Source organism: Chlorocebus sabaeus, chromosome 4 (genome assembly GCF_047675955.1).
Source record: "Chlorocebus sabaeus isolate Y175 chromosome 4, mChlSab1.0.hap1, whole genome shotgun sequence".
Taxonomy (NCBI): domain Eukaryota; kingdom Metazoa; phylum Chordata; class Mammalia; order Primates; family Cercopithecidae; genus Chlorocebus; species Chlorocebus sabaeus.
The window spans coordinates 59,978,444-60,005,801 of NC_132907.1; the positions used below are offsets into that span (position 1 = coordinate 59,978,444).

General features: G+C 39.7%; 1 protein-coding gene across 2 annotated transcripts; it reads right to left on the bottom strand.

Annotated features, from left to right (window-relative positions):
* Positions 1-1,568: 1,568 nt before the first annotated feature.
* Positions 1,569-27,291, bottom strand: DNAJC21 (DnaJ heat shock protein family (Hsp40) member C21). 2 transcript variants are annotated; one of them, XM_007961336.2, is made up of 12 exons: positions 26,921-27,289; positions 22,942-23,035; positions 21,020-21,143; positions 20,590-20,712; positions 19,227-19,531; positions 17,835-17,986; positions 16,135-16,222; positions 11,899-12,057; positions 11,097-11,139; positions 6,575-6,747; positions 2,622-2,697; positions 1,569-2,051 (listed from the first exon to the last, which is right to left on the bottom strand). In XM_007961336.2, exons 1-12 carry the CDS (start codon positions 27,279-27,281, stop codon positions 1,887-1,889), a joined length of 1,863 nt encoding a protein of 620 aa, XP_007959527.1. In that variant the 5' UTR covers positions 27,282-27,289; the 3' UTR covers positions 1,569-1,886. The 2 variants fall into 2 exon arrangements, with proteins under 2 accessions (XP_007959527.1, XP_007959530.1); XM_007961339.3 differs by lacking the exon at positions 11,899-12,057 and having other exon boundaries at positions 26,921-27,291.
* Positions 27,292-27,358: the final 67 nt, after the last annotated feature.

Below are 27,358 nucleotides of genomic sequence, written 5' to 3' on the forward strand. Positions count from 1 at the left end.
TTACCTTCATAATCATCCTGTATGATAAATGGAGACAATATTATTATGGTAAGAACTGTGTTAGAGATAAGAAAAAGTTCTGAGAAATTAGATGATTTCTCAACATCACAAAGGATGAGACACAAGACTTAGGTCAGCTTCCAGTCACAACTCACGAAGATCCCTTGAAAACTACGGTTGATTTTTGTCAATCTGCATAAAAGTGACAAGTAACTCCACTCAACCCTCATGAAACAAATTAAATACCTGCATGTTCGGTACAAGAGAAAGCAAAGAAGTCATAAGGGACATTTGCAGTACATTAACTGCCTTTCAAGATGACTTCGTATTTTTTACTGTATAATAACATGTGACTAGTATGTCCTCTGGTTCATTTATATTCCTATTCATAATTACGGCCAATTCATCTAGTTCAGATAAGAAGAAAGTAGAGCACATTCAGAAGTCTCAGGATAAGAGATCAGAAGATACGAAACTGGCTAGTATTCCCCCTGAAGAGATCAACAAGGGGAGCAGGGACAATTATGAGGAATTAGTGATAGAAATTAGCAAGAAATGGAAACGTATGAAGGTAAAGAAAAAAATATATCTCTAAATGGAAAAGAAAAAAATTTAAGTTTCAAATGCTTATTTTTAAGTCAATAACACAGAAGAAACCTGATCTTCAATACTATCCATGAAGCTATCAGAAAAGACTTTGCCATTAAGGATTTTAGTGTTTTAGAGCTGATCTATATTGAAAATTTGTTCATTTTGTTAATCTGAAGATTCAAGGATATGCAGAAAGCAATAACTTCATTGTACAGAAAGTATACATTTCAAGCCAGTGAGTTTAGAATTACTTTCAAGACCAATTAAAAGAACTGACTAATCCATCCTAAAAATGGACTCAATACTGATCAATGTACACGACTGTTCTAATACTCAGTTATAACACTTCTTCATATTTCTTTTGTGTTAATATTCATCATTGCTATAGAACAGATGGTATAAGCCTCAGCTCTATCACAAAATCTTTCATTAACAAAGTTTTTCTCCATTGAGTCATGGGAAAAAAAGAACAAAAACGTCTGAAAATAGGGAAGAAAAAACCCAATGAAGAATAACACATCTCTTGTTAAATAGTATAAATTCTGTACCATCTGCTACCTTGTTCCGTCATACTTTACAGCTGTCACTGTGCCTAGGGAGGACATGCCATGTAAACTAATTTGCTTCCACCTCCACAATTCAAATCAGAGCAAAAAACTGAACAATATACCTTACTGGTAAACCAGTAAAATATCAAATTAAATCAAGTAAAATCTTGAAGAGATACTATTCTTGAAACACAACTACAAATGTTCAATTAGTTTCTACCTATCATTGCTCTTGAGAAAAAAACACTATAATCCATAATCAGTTATTTAAAAATAATTTTTAAAATCGGATCCAGTGTCATGTGGAAAAATGATCTGTGATGCTTTTTAAAAGATCCAAGTTTTTCATATATTATGAAGGATTAACAAAATAAAAAAGCATTAAGTAAAAGTAATGTGAAATTCACAAAATAAAGCAGAAAGGAGCACTTCTGTGTTAAAATAATGTAATTCTCCCTGTACATTTCTGTCCACATGAGCCAACAAACATCAAGAATACACACTTTACAGTATTTACCTGTTTTAAGACATTCAAGTCAATTCAGATGGCAAAAGTAGAATTCAATCACTAGTGAAATGTTTTAAAAATATATATTAAACCAAAAAAATGTTTTTACAAGATAAAAAATAATCTTCCACAATGTAATTAATTGCAGATCATTGAAATTTTAACTCTTTAGATGATTTCAGTTCAGTTTTTTGGTTTCAAGATCTAGAGACAGTCAAACAAAAGCACAGGCAGAATCTCTATCTGTTTTTACGTTTCTCTTTCTTGCTTCGACTACTTGTTGCACTGTTTAAAGATGATGATGAAGGTGCTCTTGCATGACCTGTGGCCTTTAGATGGTCAAAAAGTTTATTCCGGGATGGAAATTCACTATGGCAGGTTGTACAGCTGATAAGAACATCACTCTGAGAAGGGCAAAAAATCATAAATAAAAGTAAGCATCATCACTTAAAAGTAGTGTTTTAGGTTTTAATGTCAAGATTAAGCATCAAACAATTGTAAAATAAAGATGTTTTAACAGAGTGGACAGCTAATAAACAGGTCCAACAAAGGCAGATGTTCTTGGAGGTTAAATCCCACTAATCAACACAATTAACTTTAAGGGTCCTGAGACTTTCAATAGCAGGTACCCCATGGACTAGAACGGAGGAAGAGTTTATGCTTCACAATTAATCTCCAGAACTTGACACATGTAATTCTTACCACCAAGGCTTTAGATTGAAAAGTAATAGAAAGCAACAGTAACTGTTCTGGTACAGTCGAGCATTTCCAATGTGCTTCTTTTTATTTTAATGAAAAAAAAAGATACATTATATATACAAATTCTACCTTTATCAAACAAAACTGTTGATGGATCCACGTCTTTGCAGGTTCTTTGGGGAATGGCTCACCAAATACACATTTCCATCTTTAGATCATTATATTGCTTAAACAGCAAGATATGCTAAAGAGATACGAATATGATTTTGACCTACCATTGCCTGTGGTTCAGCAGGTACTTTGACAGGTTTTTTCATATCTTTGGTTTTCTTTCCTTTGGGTTTAGGAACACTGGAAAATAAATAATTCAGCATAATAAAAAAAAAAATACTCCTTTTAATCATCATTATTTGAGTGCTCTAAAGAACACTCAAAAAAGTGAAATGCACTTTAAAGGTTAATTCATTAATTTTAAAGGCAATTTAAATAATCTTTACATTCAAAGGAACAGCTTTAAAAAGCAAATTCAGAAATCAAATTGAATATCAAATTTGGCATAAAAATTAAAGAATTTACTTAAAATAGTTGAAACAAAGTTAAAACAAGGTTCTAGTGTTTTCATAAAAAGCAAAGCACTGCCACGCGCAGTGGCTCACACCTGTAATCCCAGCACTTTGGGAGGCCAAGGCGGGGAGATCACTTGAGGTCAGGAGCTTGAGACCGGCTTGGCCAACATGGTGAAACCTCCGTCTCTACTAAAAATACAAAAAATTAGCTGGGCATGGTGGCAGGCACCTGTAATCCCAGTTCCTTGGAAGGAGGAGCAGGAGAATCACTTGAACCCAGGAGGCAGAGACTGCAGTGAGCCAAGATTGTACCACTGCATTCTAGCCTGGGTGACAGAGCAAGACTCTGTTTCAGAAAAAAAAAAAAGCACGAAGCACTCAATACTCCATTTAAAGAAGCAAACCATCTTCATAACCAACCAAGAGTAATCATAAATGATCTGACATGAAGTGTGGTTCCCCAAAAACATTAACTTCTTTTTCTTGTTTTTTTGAGATGGAGTCTCACTCTGTTGCCCAGGCTCTGTTGCTCAGTGGCGTGATTTTGGCTCACTGCAACCTCTGCCTCCCGGGTTCAAGCAATTTTCCTGCCTCAGTATCCTGAGTAGCTGGGACTACAGGCACGTGCCACCACATTCAGCTAATTTTTGTATTTTTTAGTAGAGACAGGGTTTTACCATATTGGCCAGGATGGTCTCAAACTCCTGACCTCGTGATCCACCGCCTCGGCTTCCCAAAGTGCTGGGATTATAGGCGTGAGCCACCGTGCCAGGCCTAATATTAACTTCTTGAACGTGATCCAGTCTAACAAACATTTCAATAGTTGCACAGAGAAATGAGTGAAACAAAAACTCTGTAATACATTTTTCATAAAATTAAATTTGCTCAATGTAAGGAATTTACTGTTATTTAAAAATTATGTCCTTTCTGTTGATCTGATGGTTTTTCCCCACCGTATCATTTAGATCAGAAATGATGTCGCTGGGTTCCTCTTATTCTGCCTGAACTGCTGAACATTCCTCTACTCATCTCCTACATGAATTTCAATTGTCCTTAGGCATTTCATACCTTCCCTCATTTGTGCTAACCAAATTCATAGGGTAAAAATCTGGGTCCAACTATACTGTACAGAACAGACATGATGGGTTATAATGAGTAAGTTATGATAATGCTTCCGGTTTATAGGCATACTATTCTTCAGGCAGAGGCCAATGGTCTGTGTTAAGTTAAATGGCCTATGCATTTAAAAGATGCAGATTAGGAGTGTAACATATTGTGTAGGATTCAGCTAGCTTTGAAAACATCAAGAAAAGGATACAATGGCATAAAAGGCAACAAATAATACATACTAATTTTCTTTTTTATCTTTTTCTTTTTTTTTTTTTTTGAGACAGGGTCTGGCTCTGTCGCCCAGGCTGGAGTACAGAGGCACAATCTCGACTCACTGCAATCTCCGCTTCCTGGGTTCAAGCAATTCTCCTGCCTCAGCCTCCCGAGTAGCTGGGACTACAGGCACCCGCCACCTCGCCCGGCTATTTTTTTTTTTGTATTTTTTAGTAGAGACGGGGTTTCACCGTGTTAGCCAGGATGGTCTCGATCTCCTGACCTAGTGATCCGCCCTTCTTGGCCTCCCAAAGTGCTGGGATTACAGGCTTGAGCCACCGCGCCCAGCCTATACATACTAATTTTCAAACTATCATCACAGATATGACACAAATATGTCTAACAAATTTAGGATAATATTCCTGGCAAACATCACTTATATTATGAAAGACAGTTACATCTCTGAAACTGATATCTAAGACCTTTATTTTTTTAAAAATACTACACACACACACACACACACACACACACACACACACACACACACAATTTTTTAAAAAAACATGTCTCAGTAGGTGGCCAGTGTCCACACCACTCCAGAGAAGCAGCAGAGGAGTCCAGCATAAAGGCCCTGGATCCAGGGGACAGGAGTAGTGTGGGGAGGGTGGTGGGTGTAATGTATCTATCTTAGCCCTGCCATGCTGCAGCTGTGAAGAAGTCACTTGAATTCTCTGAATCCTTTTCTCACCTCAGTGAAATGAGAGAGCTGAACTATATCAGTGGTTGCCCAAGTCTGAGAACCCTTCTTCCTCCCCAGACCAATTCTCATGTAGAAATAACATGGAGGCTGGGCATGGTGGCTCACACCTGTAATCCCAGCACTTTGGTAGGCCGAAGCAGGCAGATCACAAGGTCAGGAGTTTGAGACCAGCCTGGGTAACATGGTGAAACCCTGTCTCTACTAAAATACAAAAAAAAAAAGCCAGGCGTGGCAGTGCATGACTATAGTCCCAGCTACGCGGGAGGCTGAGGCAGGAGAATTGCTTGAACCCAGGAGGCGGAGATGGCAGTGAGTCAAGATTGTGCCACTGTACTCCAGCCTGGGTGACAGAGCAAGACTCCATCTCCGAAAAAAAAAAAAAAGAAGTAACATGGAAAAGAAGTGAAAACTTTTAGTTTTAGATGAAGAAGGGGTTCAGAGGCCCACAGCCCCACCTCTTGGCCCACCCTTGCACCCATCCCACAGGACATACAGGCCCCGTGGAGCCAGATGATCTGGGTGCCTTCAAGTCATCAGGCAGATGGAATGAAGTGTCAGCCTTTCTACTCAACAGCTTTTGTCTTTGGATAATTAACCTGAAATTCAGTTTCCCCATTAGCAGAAAGGGAACAAACACCTGATGTCAGAGTAAAATAAATACGAATTTCCCCTTCTAGGCTTCTACTCTCCAAAGTTCTTCAAAGCTTCAACATGACCAGTCTGTGTAGTTCTTTATATACTTTCTTCTACAGCCAGAGCCATATTGTAGGCCTCAGTCACATATGTTTCCTCCTTCCTTAAACCCCTAAGTGCCTTAAACGCCAAAGTACACACACTCCCCCACCCCATCACTGTTGCTCCAGTGTTAGCATTTTTACCTCATGCTCCCACTTTGCTCTGTCACTTTAATTCTTTTCAGGGTTCTGTAATGACAGAAACCTGAAGCTCCTCACTATCAGATCTTTCCTCAAGAAATAAGAAATGATTCTGTGTTCTAGAGGAACCGAGGAGGATGGGGAAAAGAAAGTCAGACAAGAGGAGGAAGGAGAGGACAGGACGGGCTACCTCCCTTGAGTGAGACCTCCTCCTAGGCCACACCATGGCCTTGTGCAGCACCAACAGTCCAGGGCTCCTCTAAGCAGGAAAGGCCCCAGCTGCTGCCATGCATCCTCACAACATGGTGAGGCCCAACACAAGCTGCTGTCATGAGCATGGAGATTTGGTTAGTAACACTCCAGGGACGCAGCAGGAGTCTTGTTCTCATGTGAGTGTCAAGGGTTAATGATCCACGACAAAATCAGCACCACAGCAGGATAAGGGAAACAAGAACTGGATCAAAGTGACATCTTTCTGATTTGGGCCATGCTGCTGAGATGTGTGTGGGCACATTCCTCTGGCATCCTCTTCTCAATGCTCTTCATCTGTATACATATGTGTGTGTATCTATATGCAAATACGTATAGATACATCTAAATTACTTGGTCAGTCATGGGAAAGAAGATTTTATTTGATATATGAAAAGCTATATCCTTACTATCAATATTCAGTAATTTACAAATAATAAGCAACTTTGACTTACCTTTTAGTTTCACTTTTTGGATCATCACATGGTTTAATGATCTCTGTGACACTGACATTTTCCTGGGGACTATCTTCCAATTCTTTGGTACTGTCTTGATTTAAATTAGTATCTTCTGGATCAAGCTTTACTCCTTCTCCAGTTCCATTTACATTGAAATTGTCATCATAATTCTAGGTAATAAAATGTATGTGCCATTACAAAATAAATCTACTACTACTAGTTTTTTATGTTATGTTGCCAAATAGTTATATACTTTCGGGAAATAAAAAGGGGAAGCAGGTAAGTTAAGAACATGGATGCTCATTACAGAGATAGTAAATTAGCGGAAATCTGAAAACAATCCAAATGTTCAAAAAGTGAAAGGCTGAATATATGAAGAAAAATTCTGAAGTGCTTAAGTATCATGTTTCCAAAGATATTCAATTATGTGAAAAAATACAACATATTAGCAAAAGTAGAAGAGAGAAAATTGTAATCACAATTTAATTCTTTATTAAGTAATCTCTACAGGTAAAATTGAGGATGATATTTTTCCATATTTCCAAATGATAAGCAATGGGCAACTATTTTTCTACAGTCACAAACAATGGCAACAACAAACAGGCATTATAGAAGACAGACACTGGGCAAACCTATCCTAAGTGTACCTGTCTGTTTTCAAGCAACATTTTGGCACATTTGTGCTCACTCTCTCCACCTCTTCTCTCTCCCAACACACACTTTTTCCCCCAAGCCATCTGAAAGTGAGCTTGCAGGCAGATATGAATCTTTGCCAGGTACATCCTAAGGATCAAAACATTCTCTGGCACAATACTCACACTCAAGAATCTAATGCTGATATTATCTGTTACACAACCCACATTCGAATTTACCAATTAATCCTTTTCCCCCATTGGGACATACAGGATAGGGGGTGTAATCAGGGATCACATGTTGCATTTAGTTGTCAGGTATCTTTAATGTCTTTTATTTTAGAACAGTTCCCCCACTTTTTTGTTTTGTCTTTCATGATGTTGACAATTTGATGTTTTGTAGAGTGTCCCATAATTTGGCTTTGTTTGGTTGTTTCCAAATGATCAGATTCAGGTTAAACATTTCTAGCATAATACTATAATCCCAGGAAGCAAAATGCGTTTGTCACATTTTTCAGTGATATTAATAAGTTTGATCATTTGGTTGGGGTGGTATTGCCAGATTTTTCAACTATAAAGTACATTTTCCCTTTTTTAATTAATAAGTAATCTCTAGAGCATGACGCTGAGACTATGTGAATATCCTGTCCCCATAACCATTTACTGAATATACTTGGCATCTATTGACGATTCTTGCCTGAAACATTTATATACTGGTGGATGTAGAAGAGTGATTTTCTCCCTCTATTACTTCTGTCATTTGCACTTGTACTAATTAATATTCTCCTGTAATAATAAAGCTTTCCCATTTCCTTTCTCCAACTCCCACTCTTTTTTTTTTGAGACAGAGTCTTGCTCTGTTGCCCAGGCTAGAGTGCAGTGGCAGGATCTCAGCTCACTGCAACCTCAGCCTCCAGGGTTCCAATGATTCTCCTGCCTCAGGCTCCACAGCTGGGATTACAGGCGCGTGGCACCATGCCCAGCTAATTTTTGTGTTTTTAGTAGAGATGGGGTTTCACTATGTTAGCCAAGCTGATCTCGAACTCCTGACTTTGTGAACCACCCGCCTTTGCCTCCCAAAGTGCTGGGATTACAGGTGTGAGCCACCACGCCTGGCCAACTCTCACTCTTTTAAAAGTCAATATAGATACATAAATTTATTTTTAACAAATGCAATGTAGGAAGATCTGTTACCTTTATTCCTTTTGATGACTCAAATTTTCCCAAATTGGCAGGCCCCGCAAGCTGGATCTTGAGTATTTCTAATGTATCCCTATCAGTTTTTGAGCACTTCCTTAATTTCTAGTATAAGATGCTCTAGGCTCATGTTCCACTTTCCCAGTCTCAGCCCTGAAATCAGCTACTTCTCCAAAGATCAAGCCTGTTTCCTTTTCATGGAAAAGGAAACTTAAAAACCAATACGTGTGCACTAGGTGTGCTCAGTGCTAGGGGTGTCACTGCTTCTAGGTCCTCACAATGTACACTGCTCTCACACTTACTTTCTTTAAATGATGGGCTCATACCAACATCTCCACTTCAATCCAACTCCACAGTATTCTTCTTCTCTTTCTCTCTATGTTTGTACTTCCCTCTTCCCACAAAAAGAATATGGTTCCTAGTAACAATTTATTCATTTAATTCCTTTTTTTTGGGGGGGTCAAGGGTCAAATAATTTAATTTTTTTAAGATGTCAATACAACCTACATTGTGAACAAATTCAATTTCTATAAAAATCCCAATAGCACAGGATTTTTTTACAGACCTATTGTTTAAAATTTTTTAATTTGATTATGAACTATAACCAGCCAAGCACTCATGAAAAAGAGGAGGCATTATACTTCCTGATTTCAAAACATATTAAAATCTACAATAACAAAAACAATGTGGTACTGACACAAAGACAGATAAAGAGATAACAGAACAGAATAGAGCACAGAAATGAACTCTTCTGTACATGATTAAATAATCTTCCACAAAGTTGCCATGAGCACACAATAGAGAAAAGATAATCACTTCAAAAAAAAATGTTGAAAACTACATATATACACTGATAAAGCTGGATCCTCTCCTTGAATCACATATAAAAAATATTTTAAATAAAATACTTACACATAAGAAATAACTAACAAATCTCTTAGAAAAAATATAGGGGAAAGAAATGACATGGGTCTTGGCATCACTTTCTTAGACACAACATTAAATATAGATCAACAAAGAACAGAAAAATTTAACTACATAATACTTCAAATTTTCTGCATATCAAAAAAAAATTCAATAGTGACAATGCCTCCTATGAAATTGGTGAAAATATTATTCATTTACTTTCAAAAATACCACACCAATACCACCCAAAAAATACCAAATTCAGGACTTACTTTTTTGGCAGTTAATTTTATCTTTCAACTATATCCCATGGAACGTATTCAGTCAGAGTACTATGTTTGAGTTACCTGAATTAAATTTTCTTTCCTGTCAGTCAGGGTCATTTGTTTCTATTTACATTCAGTTTTAATTTGGGAGTGTTTTCCTGTACAATCCTTGTTGTTTACGGAATTTTTCTGGCCATACGGAAAACTTTCCCAATCTCAAGTTTCAAGATACTCATTATTTGCTGCCATCTGCTCTTAAATCTATCAGTACACGTCTCCACACTGCCCTTCCCTTCAAAAAGATCTTAGAAAATATCAGGAAAAGTGCTACATCAAGCTAGGTCTGAACTTGCTACAATCAGGAATGACAAACGAGGAATGCTATTAAAGGAATATAGCTTTTGTGAGAAACAATGGGGTGTTCATTTGAAGCATTTTCACCAGTAAGAAAATACTAATATATGTGTTTATGGTTGCAATCAATAGACTCTATGCTCCATTAATCAAGGTAATACAGGCTCAGGTTAAACATAAATCTCTCTCCATTTATTTTTTCCTTACTGTAGTGGTACTGACATACACAAATGAAAGAGAAAGTGTTCCAAACTAATAATTATAAGGTGTTTGGATGGATGATGGTAGGCGTCAATTTATAAAAAGAACACATATTTGCTATGTGGTTTTATAACTGAAGCAAAAAGTTCCAAATTACAATTTTAAGTGATTAACTCATGTGTTATATATCAATTTTGGAACAGGAAACTGATTTTAAAAAGACTATCAAATATATTGCTATAACCATTTGGATAAATAAGCCAAATCTAAAGTTTTATTAAAAAGCATTAATGTGTTTTATTAAAAATATTTAATACTTAATGTAAGTTAATATAACTAGATTATACTAAAATGGCATAAAACCAAATATCCTTGGTAAAATGGACAAATTCACTCTATTTTTATAGGTGTAACAACATAATATCATTTTATTTAAAAATAGTCCTTAAGATAATGAATTTGGACTTCAGCTGTGAAATATTGAAATTACTTAAAACTTCAGAAAAATAAACATTTTTTCAAGCCTCATAATCATTACAAGTTTCTAACCAAATGTTCCTTTTGCAATGTTTATGTTGTTGGCAGAAATAAACTTAGATAAAAAAATGACCAATCCCAGATTTTCCTATTTCAAGACTTTAATTGTTATCTTGACTTAAAAGCCCTTTTGTGAGATGTATTCAGATTTTTAATACTGAAAATTCAGCTAATTCATACCAGGGGAATTCTACATGCATACCTGTTAAACACACTGGCAGTCATAATTAAGTTAGTTATTACATACATGCAAGGGAGGGAAGCACTAAAAAAGGAAAATATTTCCAATTCCTTTTAATCAAGCTTACGACCAACATAAAATTATGGAGTATAAGTCTCTCTCCTTAATACAGACGACACTGAATAAATAAGAGCACTGCGACTTTACAGTTGGCATTTAATATTAACAAAACCTTTCTAACATACCTGTGCTGGTTTCTGTTTCTTTTTCTTCTGTTTTTTAGAAAGCCTAAGAGCAAATATAAATCGAAATGTCAAATACTTGACTCTGTGAAGATCAAGTGAAAAAAAAAAAAGTTGAAACACTAGTGATAAAGTAGTAAAATAGAAGTAAAGATTAAAAATATTTAATATCATAAAGCATTAAAAGGAAAATAAAGTATTCACATTGTCATTTTAGAGAATAACAAAAGGCTGTAGTTCAATGGATAGTAATTAGCATATCAATTGCCAGGTATAAAAACTGCTTTTAATATAGCGATAATATGTTCTATAAATATTACAGTTGACATTCTGTTTGTATCCACTTCAACACTATGAAGTTCCATGAACTAGAAAATATGGAGACAATATTAGCATAACTGAATAACTTCCTTGGGATAAAACAGACTTTAAGGCCGGGTGCGGTAGCTGACGCCTGTAACCCCAGCACTCTGGGAGGTCGAGGTAGGTGGATCACCTGAGATCAGGAGTTCAAGACCAGCCTGGCCAACATGGTGAAATCCTGTCTCAACTAAAAATACAAAAATTAGCTGGGCGTACTGGTGTGTGCCTGTAGTCCCAGCTACTTGGGAGGCTGAGGGAGGAGAATTGCTTGAACCCGGGAGTTGGAGGTTGCACTGAGCTGAGACTGGGCCACTGCACTCCAGCCTGGGCGACAGAGCAATTCTACATCTAAAAAAAAAAAAAAAAAACGAAAAACAAAATCTTTAAATGCAATCTCTGAATGTGATAAGTATTTCTAGTGACATTTAATATTTAGAAGTACTTTTGTTTTGGTGCATCTTCCATTTCTTCCTCAGAATTGTCATCTAATGGACTTTCATCAATCTGAGGTCTTGAAAAATTTTCTTCCTCCTCCTCCAGCTGTTGTTTTAGCAAGGCCACCATTTCCCGATGCTTCTTTGACTTCTCGTGATTTTTCATGCTGAAAGAGCAATCTGGCGTGAGCAGCTGCGCTAAAATTAGTTCAGGTGTCCAGATAATGTTGCTGGATAACTGCAACCAAGATAAAATTTGCTTTTTTCCCACTAAGCAAAACGTTTATGATTTTATTTTATTTATTTACTTTAAATTTTTTTCTTTTTTTAATTTGTTCATGATTTTATACAAAGAACAGAACGTGTCAGGATTCTTCCGGTAGTAAGCACACTGGAAGCTCATGGCCATGCTCTTTCTTCTAGTACCACAGCTTTCCCTGTCTTTCTCTGTTCTTTTATCTGCATACATTTTCTTCCTTTCTGGGGATGGGGGAATGTTGGCAGGGGGAGGTTTGGCCAAATTCTCTACATATTATTTTGATTTTTCAATTCTTAAAGCTTCCTTCATTGTTTCCTTTTAATTGCTAAGTATTTGCTAAGTGTTTTTACGTTCCGGGCCATCCTACAGACTTGGAGGGATCACTGGGAAATTAGAAAACACACATTCTAATGTTAAAAGGAAGAGGCCCCTGGACTAGAGAAATGGTGGTGGGAGGGCTTGAAATACAAGAGCAGTTTACTGCCTCTTGCTTTTTCACCAGCTGCTTTTCACCTTCTCAGGAGAGGTCTCCTTCCTCACTCTCACCACCGTAATGTACGTTTAGACACATCTCTACCCCTCTGTTCAAAACCCTGCTGGCAAGGTCTGACTTAGCACACCCACAGGCAGCTAACAAGCATTCCACAAAACAGAGTTGTCAACATAAGCTACAAGAGTTCTATCAACTAAAAAGGAGGAACCTTCGTCAACTATCTACTTCCTCTATCTGTTTAGGCTTTTGGTATTATAGTTTTAGTTGCTAGTTTTCTTTCCCACTAAAATTCTCCTTGAGACCAAGCTGCCCTGGAGATAGATACTGGAAGATCTTGTGTCTGAAAGTCAGTCCTCCAAAAAAGATAGAGGCACATGTCAAAAGGACACAAAAACTGGCTTGAAGGAATGCTCACTAACCAATTCTGGAAAAATTTGAGCAAGAAAAGGTCGGTAATGAATTATACAACACTGAAAAAAATTCATAAATTCAAACTGATAACAGACACATTTTTCATGGATAAAAGGGAAGGCTCCAGTTTACAGCAAAAGGCCAAGTGCTAACAGATAAAAACTGGAGGGGGCACTGGCACTGGAAAAGCATCATTTTGCAACCATCATAAAAAAGACTGATGTGGCCGGGCATGGTGGCTCACGCCTATAGTTGCAGCACTTTGGGAGGCTGAGGTGGGTAGATCACGAGGTCAGGAGATCAAGACCATGCTGGCTAACACGGTGAAACCCTGTCTCTACTAAAAATACGAAAAATTAGCCAGGCGTGCTGCGGGTGCCTGTAGTCCCAGCTACTCAGGAGGCTGAGGCAGGAGAATGGCGTGAACCCGGGAGGTGGAGCTTGCAGTGAGCCAAGATCGCTCCACTGCACTCCAGTACGGGCGACAGAGCCAGACTCCGCCTCAAAAAAAAAATACTGATGCAAGCTAAAACCATCAACAGATGTCAAAGTTATAAGGAAAACTTTTATGAGAAGCACGATATCTGCACAGTTTTAAAGCGTCTCCTCACAGATTAAACATGTTACAAGGGAAAGCTTGTTGCAAGGGAAAAAATACGAACTCTATAGTAAAATTAGTAGTATAGTAGTAAGATTAGATGACACCTTGATTGGGTGATGAAAATTATCATGACAAATGAGGGGCAGAAGGACTTTACATGTCTCCAGCTATGAATCCCTGAGAGCACAACACGCTTGTGCAGCATCCCACCTGGGGCTGCATAACCTGAATCTAACCATGAGGAAATGCACAAACCCAAATGAGAAGAATTCTATGAAAAAAGTATTTTAAAGAAACAGTATACTTCTAAAATGTAAACAGCATAAAAGACAAGACAACTATTCCAGATTACAATCTTAGACTGCATTCTGTATTGAAGTGGAGAAAATTCTATATTAATAAACAATTGATTGGCAAAATTGGAATACAGGTAATAAATTAGATAAAAATACCATATCAATGTTAATAATTACTTTTATTTCATCACTGTAGCATGGTTACATAAGAGAATAACCTTACCCTTTTTTCTTATTTTGAGACAGAGTTTCGCTCTTGTTGCCCAGGCTGGAGTGCAATGGCATGATCTTGGCTCACCACAACTTCTGCCTCCCGGGTTCAAGTGATTCTACCGCCTCAGCCTCCTGAGTAGCTGAGATTACAAGCGTGTGTCACCATGCCCAGCTAATTTTGTAGTTTTAGTAGAGACGGGGTTTCTCCATATGGATCAGGCTGGTCTCAAACTCTGAACCTCTGGTGATCTGCCCGCCTCAGCCTCCCAAAGTGCTGGGATTACAGGCATGAGCCACTGCGCCCGGCGGGAATAACCTTATTCTTAAGATACAGTGAAGTATTTAAAGTATTTAGAGAACACTATATATGTAAGTTACTTTCAAATTATTCAGAAAAAAACTGTGTGTGTGAGAATGTGTAGAGAGAAAGAGGACATGCAAATGGTGCAAAATGTTAGTAACAGGTCAATCAGACACACTGTATTCTCTTCTTGCAATTTACCTTTAAGTGTGTCATTATTTCCAAATAAAAAAAAAATTTTTCAAATCTCCTTCATTGTTGACCTTTTTCTTGCTTGTTTCTAATTTTTCTGCCCCTTCCCCTTCCCTTACTACTCTGTTATTTCTCCCTGAGGTCATATGGTAATACCATTTATGACTCTCACAGCCCCATTCTCATCCTTTGGCCTCTTTTCTCTCTGACAGCCCATTTTGCTTCTTTTCCCTTGCTGATTCTACTCTCATTTTCTCCCATGTTCTTTCCTCCCTCCTTTATAATAATGGTATCCTTTTTAACACTTCTCTCTTCATCATTGTCCCCCTAAGATAAAGTGCTTCCACTTTAGCAAAGATACTCTGGGCCGGACAAGTTTCAAGTCCCTATATTGGCAGCATCAGCCTGCATGTGACAGTGATGGTGGGAAGCGAGTCTGACATCAACAATGGAGGGAGATGATTAGACATGTTCTAGACTTTTTGCCCATGTGACTGTGTCTTCTTTGCCAAAACAAGCAACATTTCTTTCTGGAGACACTGCATGTGTTTTAAAAGCAGCTCTTATGTAGGAATACTGGGATGAGTAAGAATCAGTACAACAGGTTTAACGGCAGGGACAAATACCTCTTCCTCCCCTGTTGGAAAGGAATCCCCCAAGACAGTATGTGAGGCTAGTTATCAACTGCTACAAGCACATTCTTTTCAGAACGTTCAAAGTGTTACATTTCAACTCAAAAGAAAACACAAGGGCCGGGCGCTGTAGCTCATGCCTGTAATCCCAACACTTTGGGAGGCCGAGGCGAGTGGATCACCCGAGGCCAGGAGTTTGAGACCAGCCTGACCAACGTGGTGAGACCCTGTCTCTACTAAAAATGCAAAAATTAGCCAGGCACGATGGCCTGCATCTGTAGTCCCAGCTACTTGGGAGCTTGAGGCAGGAGAATCGCTTGAATCCGGGAGGTGGAGGTTGCAGTGAGCTGAGATCATGCCAGTGCACTCCAGCCTGGGCAAGAGTGAGACTCTGTCTCAAAAAAAAAAGAAAACACAAGTTCAAAGATAGTAAACTTACTCCTTTTAGCTGGATGCAGTGGCTCACACTTGTAACCCTAGCACTTTGAAAGGCTGAGGCAGGTGGAGTGCTTGAGCCCAGGAGTTCAAGACCAACCTGGACAACAGGGCAAAACTCCATCTCCACAGAAAATATTTAGGTTGGTGCAAAAGTAATTGCAGTTTTTGCTACTGAAAGTCATGGCAAAAACCACAGTTACTTTTGTACCAGCCTATTAAAAAAATTAGCTGGCTGTGGTGGCAGGTGCCTGTAGCCCTAGACACTCAGGAGGCTGACATGGGAGGATGATCTGAGTCCAAGAGGTCAAGGCTGCAGTGAGTCATGATCGTGCCACTGCACTCCAGCCTTGGTGACAGAGTGAGACCCTGTCTCAAAATAATAAAACAAAATTAAATAAATAAACTTACGCCTTTTCTGTCTTGAACGATTTGTCACATGCTGGGCAGTAGAGGTCATCATAGAGCTCAGCGTCCTCAGCCTCATCACTGTTTTTACCTATGAGAGGGAAGCCTACAGTAAGAAACCTTTTTGATCAGAGCACAAATCTAAAATATGCTAACAAATTTCATCTCTCTGGTAAGGATCTAAACTCGCACATAAATTAGAAATTAAATTTTTTAATTTCTTTACCAAAAAAAAAAATAATGCTATCAGGATTTGAGTTAGCTTTTTAAAAGAAGCACCGTACTATAAGGAAAGGCTTCCAAATAAAGCACCTTACCTTTCAAGTTCTTTTCCTAAGTCTACTTAAAAGAAGATTTAAAACATCCTTAAAGTCTTGGATGTGAGCTAAGTTTAAAAAATTAAATCCCACTTTAATAGATCTACCATGAAGCAGTTTTTTCAACAAAGGTCTTTTCTTAGTTTACCTCTTGAGCAAGATTTGGTCCAAACACATTTACAACGGTGACTTACTCTTAAATACTTAGTAAACTTAGTTTATAACATTCCATCACTATAAGACAGATAGGCCATAAGTTAACATATTACATGTAAAGTTTCACATTATGAACTTTTAAGTTTTTGGCTTTATTACAACTGAGTAATTACTATCAGTATAGTCCACAAAAACCAAGTGACTAAAAAGCTCAACTGAAATTATTTTCACAAACCCATATTCTATCTTTGAAGAAACAAACAGGTAAACTCATTTGGGATTTATTATAGGACCAATAAATATCTCAAGGTATCTCTTCCATGTACATGTTGCTTATTTATAAGTGATGTCAGTATGATTCTGAAGGACTATCTCATTGAAATCATAAATGATCAAAATATACCCTATCTAGTGTTAATGTTTAATATACGGTGCTAATTTTCCATTACGGTATTGTAGACTTTCAATATATCATATATGTGAAATTTTAATTAATCAAATAGTTAACAATACTGGATTTGAAGGAAAAACTCTGGATCTAAAAATGGTCATACATTCTCAGGCACATCTCATAGCTTCTCTGAGTCCTAGTTTCCACCACGGCAAAATAGAGACAATTCCATGAGCAAAACCTCCATGTAAGGGGGATTGTGTGAGGATCCAGTGAGATCTTGTATGTGAAAGGACGCTATAAATTGTAAAACTCGATGTAAATTAGGCCATCTCACATTTATAGAGTGCTTTTTAATTTTCAAAGTACTTTCACAAGTATTACTTCTGAGTCATTAATAAAACACTTCCTAGTCATTTTGAATAAATAAAAGTTTATCATTTTATCATTTGGGCTACTAATCTGAAAAATCACATTTGTAGATAAGGTAAAATTGGGTCAATTTTATAGAGACAGTGGGGAAAATCAGATATACAGCTATTCTCAAAAATGCCCAATCCTTGCCTTTTAAGGAAGTCAAATACCTGTGCTCTAATGATAGTGGCAAAGAAGACAACATTTTGGCACACGAAGAGGAGCCCCTCTATAAAGTCACAAGGGAGAGGAAGAATTTATACACAACACATAGATTCTCATGCAATATCAGCTTTTCTAGAAACAGTTACTATTAAAACTTGACCTACCACTTAACTGAGTTTTCTTTAACAGTCACACTTGTAAACATGGCCATTTGTCATGTTACGCAGCTAGAAGTACACACTGTATAAAAACAACATTACCATCCTCCCCATCTTTGAGTTCATGTTCTTCCATTTCGTTTTCATCCGACCCATCTCCAAACTCCTTCTCGTACCGTGCCTCCATCTCCTGGAGCTCCTTCTCCAAATTCGCCATAGTCATCCAGCTCTGTTCTCTGTACTGCTCCGCCAGTCTGGACACATACAGCACAGTCTCATAGCAACAAGCACGCCTCTGCATGGTTTTCACTTACTACTTAGGTTTAAAATCCATTCCCCCTAGAGAGCTTGCTCCCAACCTATCCATGCTTACAAACTTAAAAGCTGTGCTTAGTTAAAACCAAGGCAAAGTCACTTAAACCTGTTACCTGTTACATGGTTGATTTTAATTGCTCCAGCAGTAGATAATAGGTTTTGAAACACGTAACTCAGCAATTTATTAAAAATCTTCAGACGATTTTAAGTCGTGTAGGTAAAGTGTTAATTTTCAAAAGATGAGGGTGGGATGAGTTAGGATTCTTAAGAAGTGAATAATTTTTAAAAGAATGCTATAATGCTCTAGACAGAATGCTTTTACAGTAACTTTTTAACAACAAAACTTTAGAGGAACTAAAATGAACTGAGTATCTCAGAGTACACTGACCAAAAGGCAGTACTACACGGTGGCTAAAGCAGGAAAGTGTGGAGTCAGAATTCTCAGGTTCAATTCCTCTACCATTTACTGGCTCTGTGATCTCAGGCCTGTCTGCCTTGTTTCCTTGAAAGAACAAGGAGGATAAGTTACTTCAGCATTGCTGTGAGGAAGGCACTTAGAACACAGCCTTGCATAGAGGAAGAATAAAATTAACGTTAGTTATTAATTAAAATTATTAAATTTTACAAGAGTCTAAAGGATCTCTCAAATGTAAAGGGTCTCTGAAGGAAAACATGCAATTCAAATAAAAACTTTAGGCCAGGCACTGTGGCTCATGCCTGTAATTCCAGCACTTTGGGAGGCTGAGGCGGGCAGATCACCTGAGGCCAGGAGTAGGAGACCAGCCTGGCCAAGAGGGTGAAACCTTGTCACTATTAAAAACACAAAAATTAGCTGGGTGTGGTGGCATATGAAGCCTGTAATCCCAGCTACTTGGTAGGCTGAGACAGCAGAACCCCTTGAACCTGGAGGCAGAGGTTGCAGTGAGCCGAGATCGCACCACTGCACTCCAGACTGGGCAACAGAGCGAGACTCTGTCTCAAAAATAATAATAATAATAATAATAGTAATTTTTATACAGTAGATGAAAAAACACTATCCAATGCCACAATTTAAAAAAGAACAAAAAGCAGGACAAAGCCAGGCTGATGACTAAATCCATCATGAACATGTCAGGTACCTCTGGTGCTGCCTCTGACCCCCACCGATACTGAGAAGAGGGCCCCGCGCACGCTACGCACTTGGCCTGCTTTAGCTTCTGCTGCCGCCTCATCTCTTCGGCTTTCCTTGCCTTCTCTGCATTCTGTTCTTCCACAAGTTTTCGATGAGCCTGCACTCTTTTATCTCTTTTACGAATGAAAGCTACCAGCTGACGGACAAGCTCATTCTTCTCTTTCCTTGCTTTGTCCCGAACCTTTTTGTTTTCTTTTTCCATGGCTCGTTTTTCCCAGCGGTTTGAAGCTTGTCGTGTATCATATTCTTCCTTCCATGCAAAATTCTTTTGAGTACAGAAACTCTGCCAATAAGCGTAGAAAGGATGGACTACCTAGTGACAAAGAAAACAGATTAACTTCTGGGCTTTTAAATTTTTTTAAAAAAAAGCAATAAATATTAGTGATGCAAAACACCTTTTAGCTTTCTTTTTTCACATATATAACACTTCTATTAATCACTGGAGAAGACAGTACTTTTAAGGCTTTCTAGAATAAATCACTCTTCAAAATAAACCTAATGAGAAAATAAAAATAGCCTTACTAATCACTGGATGGGACCATGGTGATTAGTAAATAATCAGTAAATAATTAGTAAATTAAAAGGGAAAAGTAGGCATGGTGGCTCACACCTGTAATCCCAGTACTTTGGGAGGCTGAGGTGGGTGATCACCTGAGGTCAGGAGTTTGAAACCAGCCTGGCCAACATGACGAAACCCCGTCTCTACTAAAAATACAAAAATTAGCCGAGCATTGGTGGTGGGAGCCTGTAATCCCAGCTACTTGGGAGGCTGAGGCAGGAGAATTGCTTGAACCTGGGAGGCTGAGGCTGCAGTGAGTGAGATGGCGCCACTGCACTCCAGCCTGAGCGACAGGAGTGAAACGCCATCTCAAACAAAATAAATAAGTAAATAAAATAAAAAATAAAAAAGGAAAAGTAGAGGGAAGGTTGCAAGAGATCCAAAAGCTACTTCAGAAAGGAAGAGAGATAAAGAGAGGTCTTGGGATAGGTCTGAGAACTAGAACCAATTGTTTTAAAACGAGGAAGTGGGAAGCTGGGAGCTGTGGCTCATGACTGTAATCCCAATCTTTTGGGAGGTCAAGGAGGGAGGCCAGGAGTTCAAGACCGGCCTGGGAAACTTAGCAAGACCCCACCTCTACAAAAAAATTTACAAATTAGCTAGATGTCATGGCGCACATTTGTGTTCCCAGCTACTCAGCAGGCTGAGGCAGGAGGATTAAGCCCAGGAGTTTGAGGCTGTTGTGAGATATGATTATACCACTGCACTGCAGCCTGGGTGACAGAGTGAGACCATCTCAAAAAATTAAATTAAATTAAAAAATGGCACAGTGATAAATACTAATTATAGAATACAATGCATTTTTCTTTTACCGTATCATAGTCACTCTGGGAGTCTCCAAAAGTTGGGAAATCATCAACCTCTTCCTCTAACACCGATTCTAGTTCTTCTTTGGCAATCATTTCAAAAACATTACGATACACCGTGTAAAAGCCCTAAAAAACCAGTAACAAAAACAAATTCTTAATACTTTCACAGCCTAATCACAGAATAAGATTTTAAAATACAAAATGAAAAATTTTAATGTTGAAGAATTTTGGGACAAAGTTCAGTCCCTGAAAGTACATTTAGATTTCAACTGGAGGTTTTTATATACTGACAGTTTAAACATGAAGGTAATACAGCTTCAGTTTTCAAAATGAACACTGCTTCACTTTCTATTACAGAATAGTTTTAAGAACTCTCTTAGTATGTGAGTCTTAGTACTTGATAAGAAATTAAGGGTGAGTTCATTTATCTTACCTTTTCATCATCTCCATAACCAGAGTAACAGGTAACCGTGAAATAGCGTAGCAAATCTAAGCTGTCATCTTGATATTCGCCATCAAGCCCACCTTTAAGTAGGGCCTCTCTATGATTATCATACCTGAAAAACAAAAATTAGCATCATCGGTGAAGGCTGAATAAGTAAGAATTCAAAAGGATTTCTTGCTCCTTTTGAATATTATTACTGTACATTTTTGGCTGTGGATATGTCCAATCCGTAACCAAAAACTTTTAAGGAAATATTAACATGAAAAGAGTTCATAATCTTTCACAGAACTGTTAATTTTAACTAGCCCTGCAACTTCTGATACATTATACAATGCTAGCCCACATGAACAGGGGAATTTAAAAAGCCAAGGAATTTCCATGACTGTCTCTGAGTCCTGTACTTCCACAGGACAGAAACACAAAACAGGACATAGGAAATCTGGCCCACAGAATCATTACACATCTGTGATTTGGAAATTTACCAAGATGCACCAGAATAAGACTCTTCCTATACTTATGTCAACTTAATCTAGGAGCTTCACACACATACAATTACTTCTCATAATAACTCTGTAAAGGCAGTTGTTACCTCCATTTGATATAAGAGGAAATGGAAGTCAGTGATATTACATAATTTATCATCCTTGATCATAAAACCAGTAACCAGCAAGGTCAGAATTCAGAAGCAGGTCTCCTACATTGGGAAGACCAGCTCCTAGCCACTACGTGGTACTGCTTCCAGGTAAAAAGAGAGTTACTAGGCAAGAGCTTTGAATAAAAAGACAAAGGAATCCCAAGGATCAGAAAACAACCCAAGATCTTGAGAAGAGACTAGGCAAAAGGAAGTCAGGAAAGAATTTCGAAGTTCTGAGAGGAAGGCAAAAGCAATTCCAAGACCAGATCTCCAAATTCCTTGGGTAGAGAAATGTTCAGGATCCTATCTCTGATTTTCTTATAAAACACAATTTTATAAGAATTTTCTTTACAGCCTTTTTTCCTTGACAGCCACCTGTGCTGTACACTGTTTAACAGAAAGATGATTTGCACAGTAGCTCTTTGTAAGAGCAGGATCTTGCACAGTTATGTCAAAGCTTACAACCTATTTCCTTGTGGCAAAAGGTTAAGTGAGAATCTCAAAACTGAGAACTTCAAACATAGTAATTTTCATCTGGAAATTATTTTAAATGATCAGACCATCATTAGTAATATCTGTCACAGATGCAGAAGCTTAATTCAATTTATTCTTATAAAGTAGCTTTGAGGATTACCATTCTTGTATTAAAACACTGTATTGGCCGGGCACAGTGGCTCACACCTGTAATCCTAGCACTTGGGAGGTCAAGGCGGGTGGATTGCTTGAGGTCATGAGTTTGAGACCAGCCTGGTCAACATGGTGAAACCCCATCCCCACTAAAAAAAAAAAATACAGGTGTGTGATGGCACACACCTGTAGTCCCAGCTACTCAGGAGGCTGAAGAAGGAGAATCGCTTGAACCTAGGATGCGGAGGTTGCAGTCAGCTGAGATTGCGCCACTGCACTCCAGCCTGGGTGACACAGCAAAACTCGATCTCAAAAAAAAAAAGAAAACATTCTTCCTGTCTGACATCAGTAAATCTGTCATACACCAAAGAGTATTTAATGAGAAGTCACCTAAAGTATCAAAATTAAAATGATAAAATATCACCAAACTTTCTGTTTCACCCCCTATGAAATCAGGTAATTGGAGCAATCATTTCCAAGGTTCCTTCTGACCTAAACATTAGATTTTATGTGATGACTAGGTGACAGATGTTTCAGGACACACCAAAAACCATTTAATGTACTAAATTTGAAAAAAAAAAAAGCCACCTATATTGATAATCGCTCCCAATATCATAAACTAGGATGGGAAGGACAGTGTGATGCTCACCATGCTCTTTCCTGAGGGTCACTCAACACGTCATATGCTGCCTGGATTAATTTAAATTGTTCAGCTGCTTCTGCGGCATTATCCAGATTTTTATCTGTTAAAATAAAGTCACAGAAATTTAGTTAATCAAAAATGTAGAGGACAGAATCTAAATAAGACCTCTTTCATCAGAAATGCCATAAACAGATGAGAAGTGCACAAAACAAAGACAAACAACTAGAGTAAAGCAGAGAGACCCCGTATAACAGTCAATAATCAAGATTTGTTAAAAGTATCAACCTAAGTAGAAATTTCGGGCTTTTCCCTAAGCTTTGGTACATCACTAAACAGTCAACTGGGCCGGCGTGATGGCTCATGCCTACTGTAATCCCAGCACTTTAGGAGGCTGAGGCGGGTGGATTACTTGAGGTCAGGAGTTCGAGACCAGTCTGGTGTTCAACATGGTGAAACCCCGTTTCTACTAAAAATACAGAAGATTCGCCCAGTGTGGTGGCGCATGCCTGTAGTCCCAGCTACTCGGGAGGCTGAAGTGGGAGAATCACTTGAACCCAGAAGGCAGAGGTTGCAGTGAGCCTAGATTGCACCACTGTGCTCCAGCCTTGGTGTCAGAGCGAGACTCCATCTCTAAAACAGAATACAATACAATACAATAAAATAAAGCAAAACAAAACAAAACAAAATAAAAGTAAAATAAGTCAACTGGATATCCACAAATGGAAAATCCTGAGTAGTATAAATTTTACTTTTAAAAGGAGTAAAATAAATAAAATCAGTTCTAGAAAGGCTTATTTTGTGCTAGATTACATTTGGTGCTCACATTGTTTTTTTTTCTTTCTCATCAATGTATATCAAAAGAAATCTCATACAGTTTTAAAAATATACACTAATTAGTTATTATTTCCTTAGCTGTGCTTCCTGAACCATGGAATTCAGAAAGCGTCCTTGCCTCAGGGTGGTAGCCAGCTTGCAAGACAGCACCCTGCCTCCTGGCATTCAAACTTGTGCAGTCCCTTCCGTGTCAGCAAGGTTAGTCTGTGTGACCAACAGGAGATGGCAGAAGTAATGGTACCTCACTTCCGAGATGAGGTTATAAAAGACTGCAGTTTCTACCTTGGGCTTTCCCTCTCTCTTGATCACTCTGGGAGTGGCCAGCTGCCATGGCTTGAGCAACTCAGGCTGCCTATGGAGAAGCTCATGGGGTGAAGGAGGTCCCGGCCAACAGCCAGCAGGGCACCGAGGCCTGCCACAACCACATGAGTTGGTGGTTGGTGAGCTGGAAGCAGGTTCTTTCAGACAATAAGAGAAAGCCAAAATCATCTAGCCAAGCCGCCCCCAGATTCTGATCTTTAGAAACTGTGGGAGTCCATATAGTGAATATACGCTTGCTGTTTTTGTTGTTTGTTGTCTTAAGCCCTGAGGTACTGGTAATTTGTTACATAGTAATAGACAACTAATACATTCAGAAAGTAAAATATTTTGAATTGACTATGGAGCACACTAAAGTTCTTTTTCTTTTTTGTTTTTTGAGATGGAGTCTCGCTCCATCACCAGGCTGGAGTGCAGCGGCGCCATCTTGGCTCAGCTCTGCCTCCTGGGTTCAAGCTATTCTCCTGCCTCAACCTCCCAAGTAGCTGGGACTACAGGTGTGCGTAGTTAATTTTTGTGTTTTTAGTAGAGACGGGGTTTCACCATGTTGGCCAGGATGGTGATCCGCCCACCTCAGCCTCCCAAAGTGCTGGGATTACAGGCGTGAGTCACCACGCCTCGCGGAGCACGCTAAAGTTATTTAAGCTACAGCTCAATACTACCCTTCCCAAGAAGTCATAAGAAAACATGACAGCAATGTATTATCTACAAATAGTTCTGCAGCCATAGACCATGGATCTTCAGGGCTTCCTGCTGCCCATTCTCAGTTACCGTCACACTGATGCCATAAATTATGATGATATTTAGAGAAGACATTTGCATTTAGTTCCTAACAGGTTTGGATTCGCAGGAGTTAACGGATATTTTAGTCATATTTGCATGCTTCTTCCTTGCACTGATTTCTAATTAATCACCAAATCTGGTCATTATTCCTTCCCACCATCTCCTCCCCTTGGGCTTTCCCCCTCCCGCTGACCCCGAGCCTGGCTTGGGCCCTTACCTGTCTGTCCACCGTGGACTCTCCCTAACTTCTGTCTCTAGCCCTCTTCAATCCACTCAGTTGCCTTCACAGTACCCTCCCATGGCAGCTTAATAAAACCAGCCACAACTCTCCCTTATTTAGCGAAGCAAATTTCACAGTCCTTGGCCTAATATTCAAGATTACAAGAAATAAAATCTGATTTCAAACTACTCTTGTATTCAAGAAATACAATCTGATTTAAAATCACTCTTCAGAAAATTACATACACTTTTGGTCACAGCATTCTCTACTTCATTTACCCTTTCCTACCTAGAAAGTCAAGGAATTCCGAACTTCCTTCTAATTCCTAACTCAATGTCTAACAGTAACAACCCAAACTCTAAGAATACGCTTCTACACTAACCGCTAACCCAAACTCTAAGAATATACTTCTACACTATTTTTACATTTATTAATTTTGGTTGTATCTTCTGACTTTCTGCTATGATGAACATCAGTTCATTTACTTCTGCTCTAATATATTTATAATCACATTTTTTCATGCCTCTGTTGGTAAACCTAACTTTAAGTAACAGACCCACACCTCTCTCTCTCATTCTATCAACCATAGCCATTCCCTTTTGCCTTTGGATCCCTGGCCTTTCCTTCCACTCCTCTCCTAATCCTTATTTTTCAGACCTGCAATAAACACCATCTTCAGCCAAACTGTCCCCTGGAACATCTTTTGTCCTCCACCATGCTATCCTCCATACTGTTGAGCTCACTTTTCCAAACTGCATTCCTCTAGGATCCAGTCCAAACTCCTCTGAGAAGGGGAAGACTCAATACAAAGTAACTCCCTCCCTGAATTCCTGGAGCATATATGAGTTGTTCTATTAATCTAACCACCAATTATGTATGTTGTGATTTTTTTTAGGGGGCAGTTGTATTTAACTTTTCGTTTGTGTAAAGCAGAAAGTTGTTTTCCTAACAAGACTCTAAGATCCCTGTCTTAGCATTTCCAAATCTACTTAGTAGAGGGCAGTGACGTGCATATATTGGATACTCTGTAACCGTGTTTACTGATTAATGCAAATATGAAAGCCTCTTCATATGAACTTCAAAAAGCTGAGCGTCAACTACTGTCTTAGTTTCCCAGCCTGGAAGATCAGATTCATAAAAGTCACACAGGCCTGGATGATAGTCCAATGACACATCCAAAGGAAGGATACTTCTAAGTAAACATACAAACTTTACTAGGGAAGCCGCCTGATTAAAACTCTTCCTCGGCAGAATCATGTCCAAAGTGAAGTACAGGGTCTGCTTAATCAGCCTATTAAAAAAAAAAAAAAAAGGCGAAAAAAGTGCATCCCTATTTAAAAGACATTTTACTAGCTCTCGAAAGGAAAGGAGCCATACATCAGGTTGAAGTATCTGGGATACCCGGACGAAGTGGAGGGCAGACGAGGAAAAACACCGAGAGGCTGCGCTTCAAGGGACGCGGGGAAGGGCAAGCCTGGGGCAGGTCCGAGTTCCGAGTCCCCGACTGCTCCCTCGTGGTGTCTGCGACCTGGCAGCAGGAGCAGGTGAGGTCGCTGGACTTCAGTTTTCCCCCTACAGTGGCGATGCGGGACCGCGGGTATGAGGTCACGGGTATGAGGAGATGGGGTGTGAGCCGGGGGGCGCCTGGACGGAGCGCTGCGCCCACCGAGGCGGGCGGGTCAGCGCCGGGCACCGGCCGGGCCGGGCAAGAAGCTCCTAGGCCGCCAGGTCGCTCTCTGCTGCCTCTGCGGAGTCCGACCCGGGGAAGTGACAGTCGGGGAGGGCCGGGCTTGTCCGAGGGCCCGCGGCGGCTGCGGGTCAGGTACCTACCCGGGTGCCATTTCAGGGCCAGCTTCCGATAGGCCTTCTTGAGCTCCTCCTCGCTGGCGTCGCGCCGCACCCCCAGCGCCTCATAGTGACACTTCATCGCCCGATCGGGCAAGCGGCTGGCGCTGGGGCCCGGGACGGGGTCGGGGCCCGGGCCCGAGCCCCGGCCGAAGCGGCGGCGGCGGCGGCGCTGGCAGTCTTCTCCGGCGGGAGCCCGCCGCCCGCACTGGGCCAGCCAGCGAGCGCGGCGGCGGCGACAGCGGCGGCGGTGAGGGTCAGTGAAGGCGCGCGGTGGCGGCAGACGACGCGGGATGCGGCACGCGGGAGCGCGGAGGGGGCGGTGCCGACGGCCGCCGCTTCGCATGGGCTAGGGGTGGGCTCTGTTCCGGAAAAGGCCGCGAGGGAGGGGGTGGGGCCTCGGCGGGGTGAGAGGCGGGGCCT

What these genes read in the sequence shown, in the direction of transcription:
- DNAJC21 (XM_007961336.2), bottom strand. Translation starts at nt 27,281, where the DNA reads ATGCGAAGCGGCGGCCGTCGGCACCGCCCCCTCCGCGCTCCCGCGTGC. An exon ending in ACTCAAAGATGGGGAGGATG is followed by an intron (nt 16,223 to 17,834) that starts GTAATGTTGTTT and finishes TCCCTCTCATAG; the next exon opens with GTAAAAACAGTGATGAGGCT. An exon ending in TCGTTCAAGACAGAAAAGGC is followed by an intron (nt 12,058 to 16,134) that starts GTAAGTTTATTT and finishes TTGCTCTTTCAG; the next exon opens with CATGAAAAATCACGAGAAGT.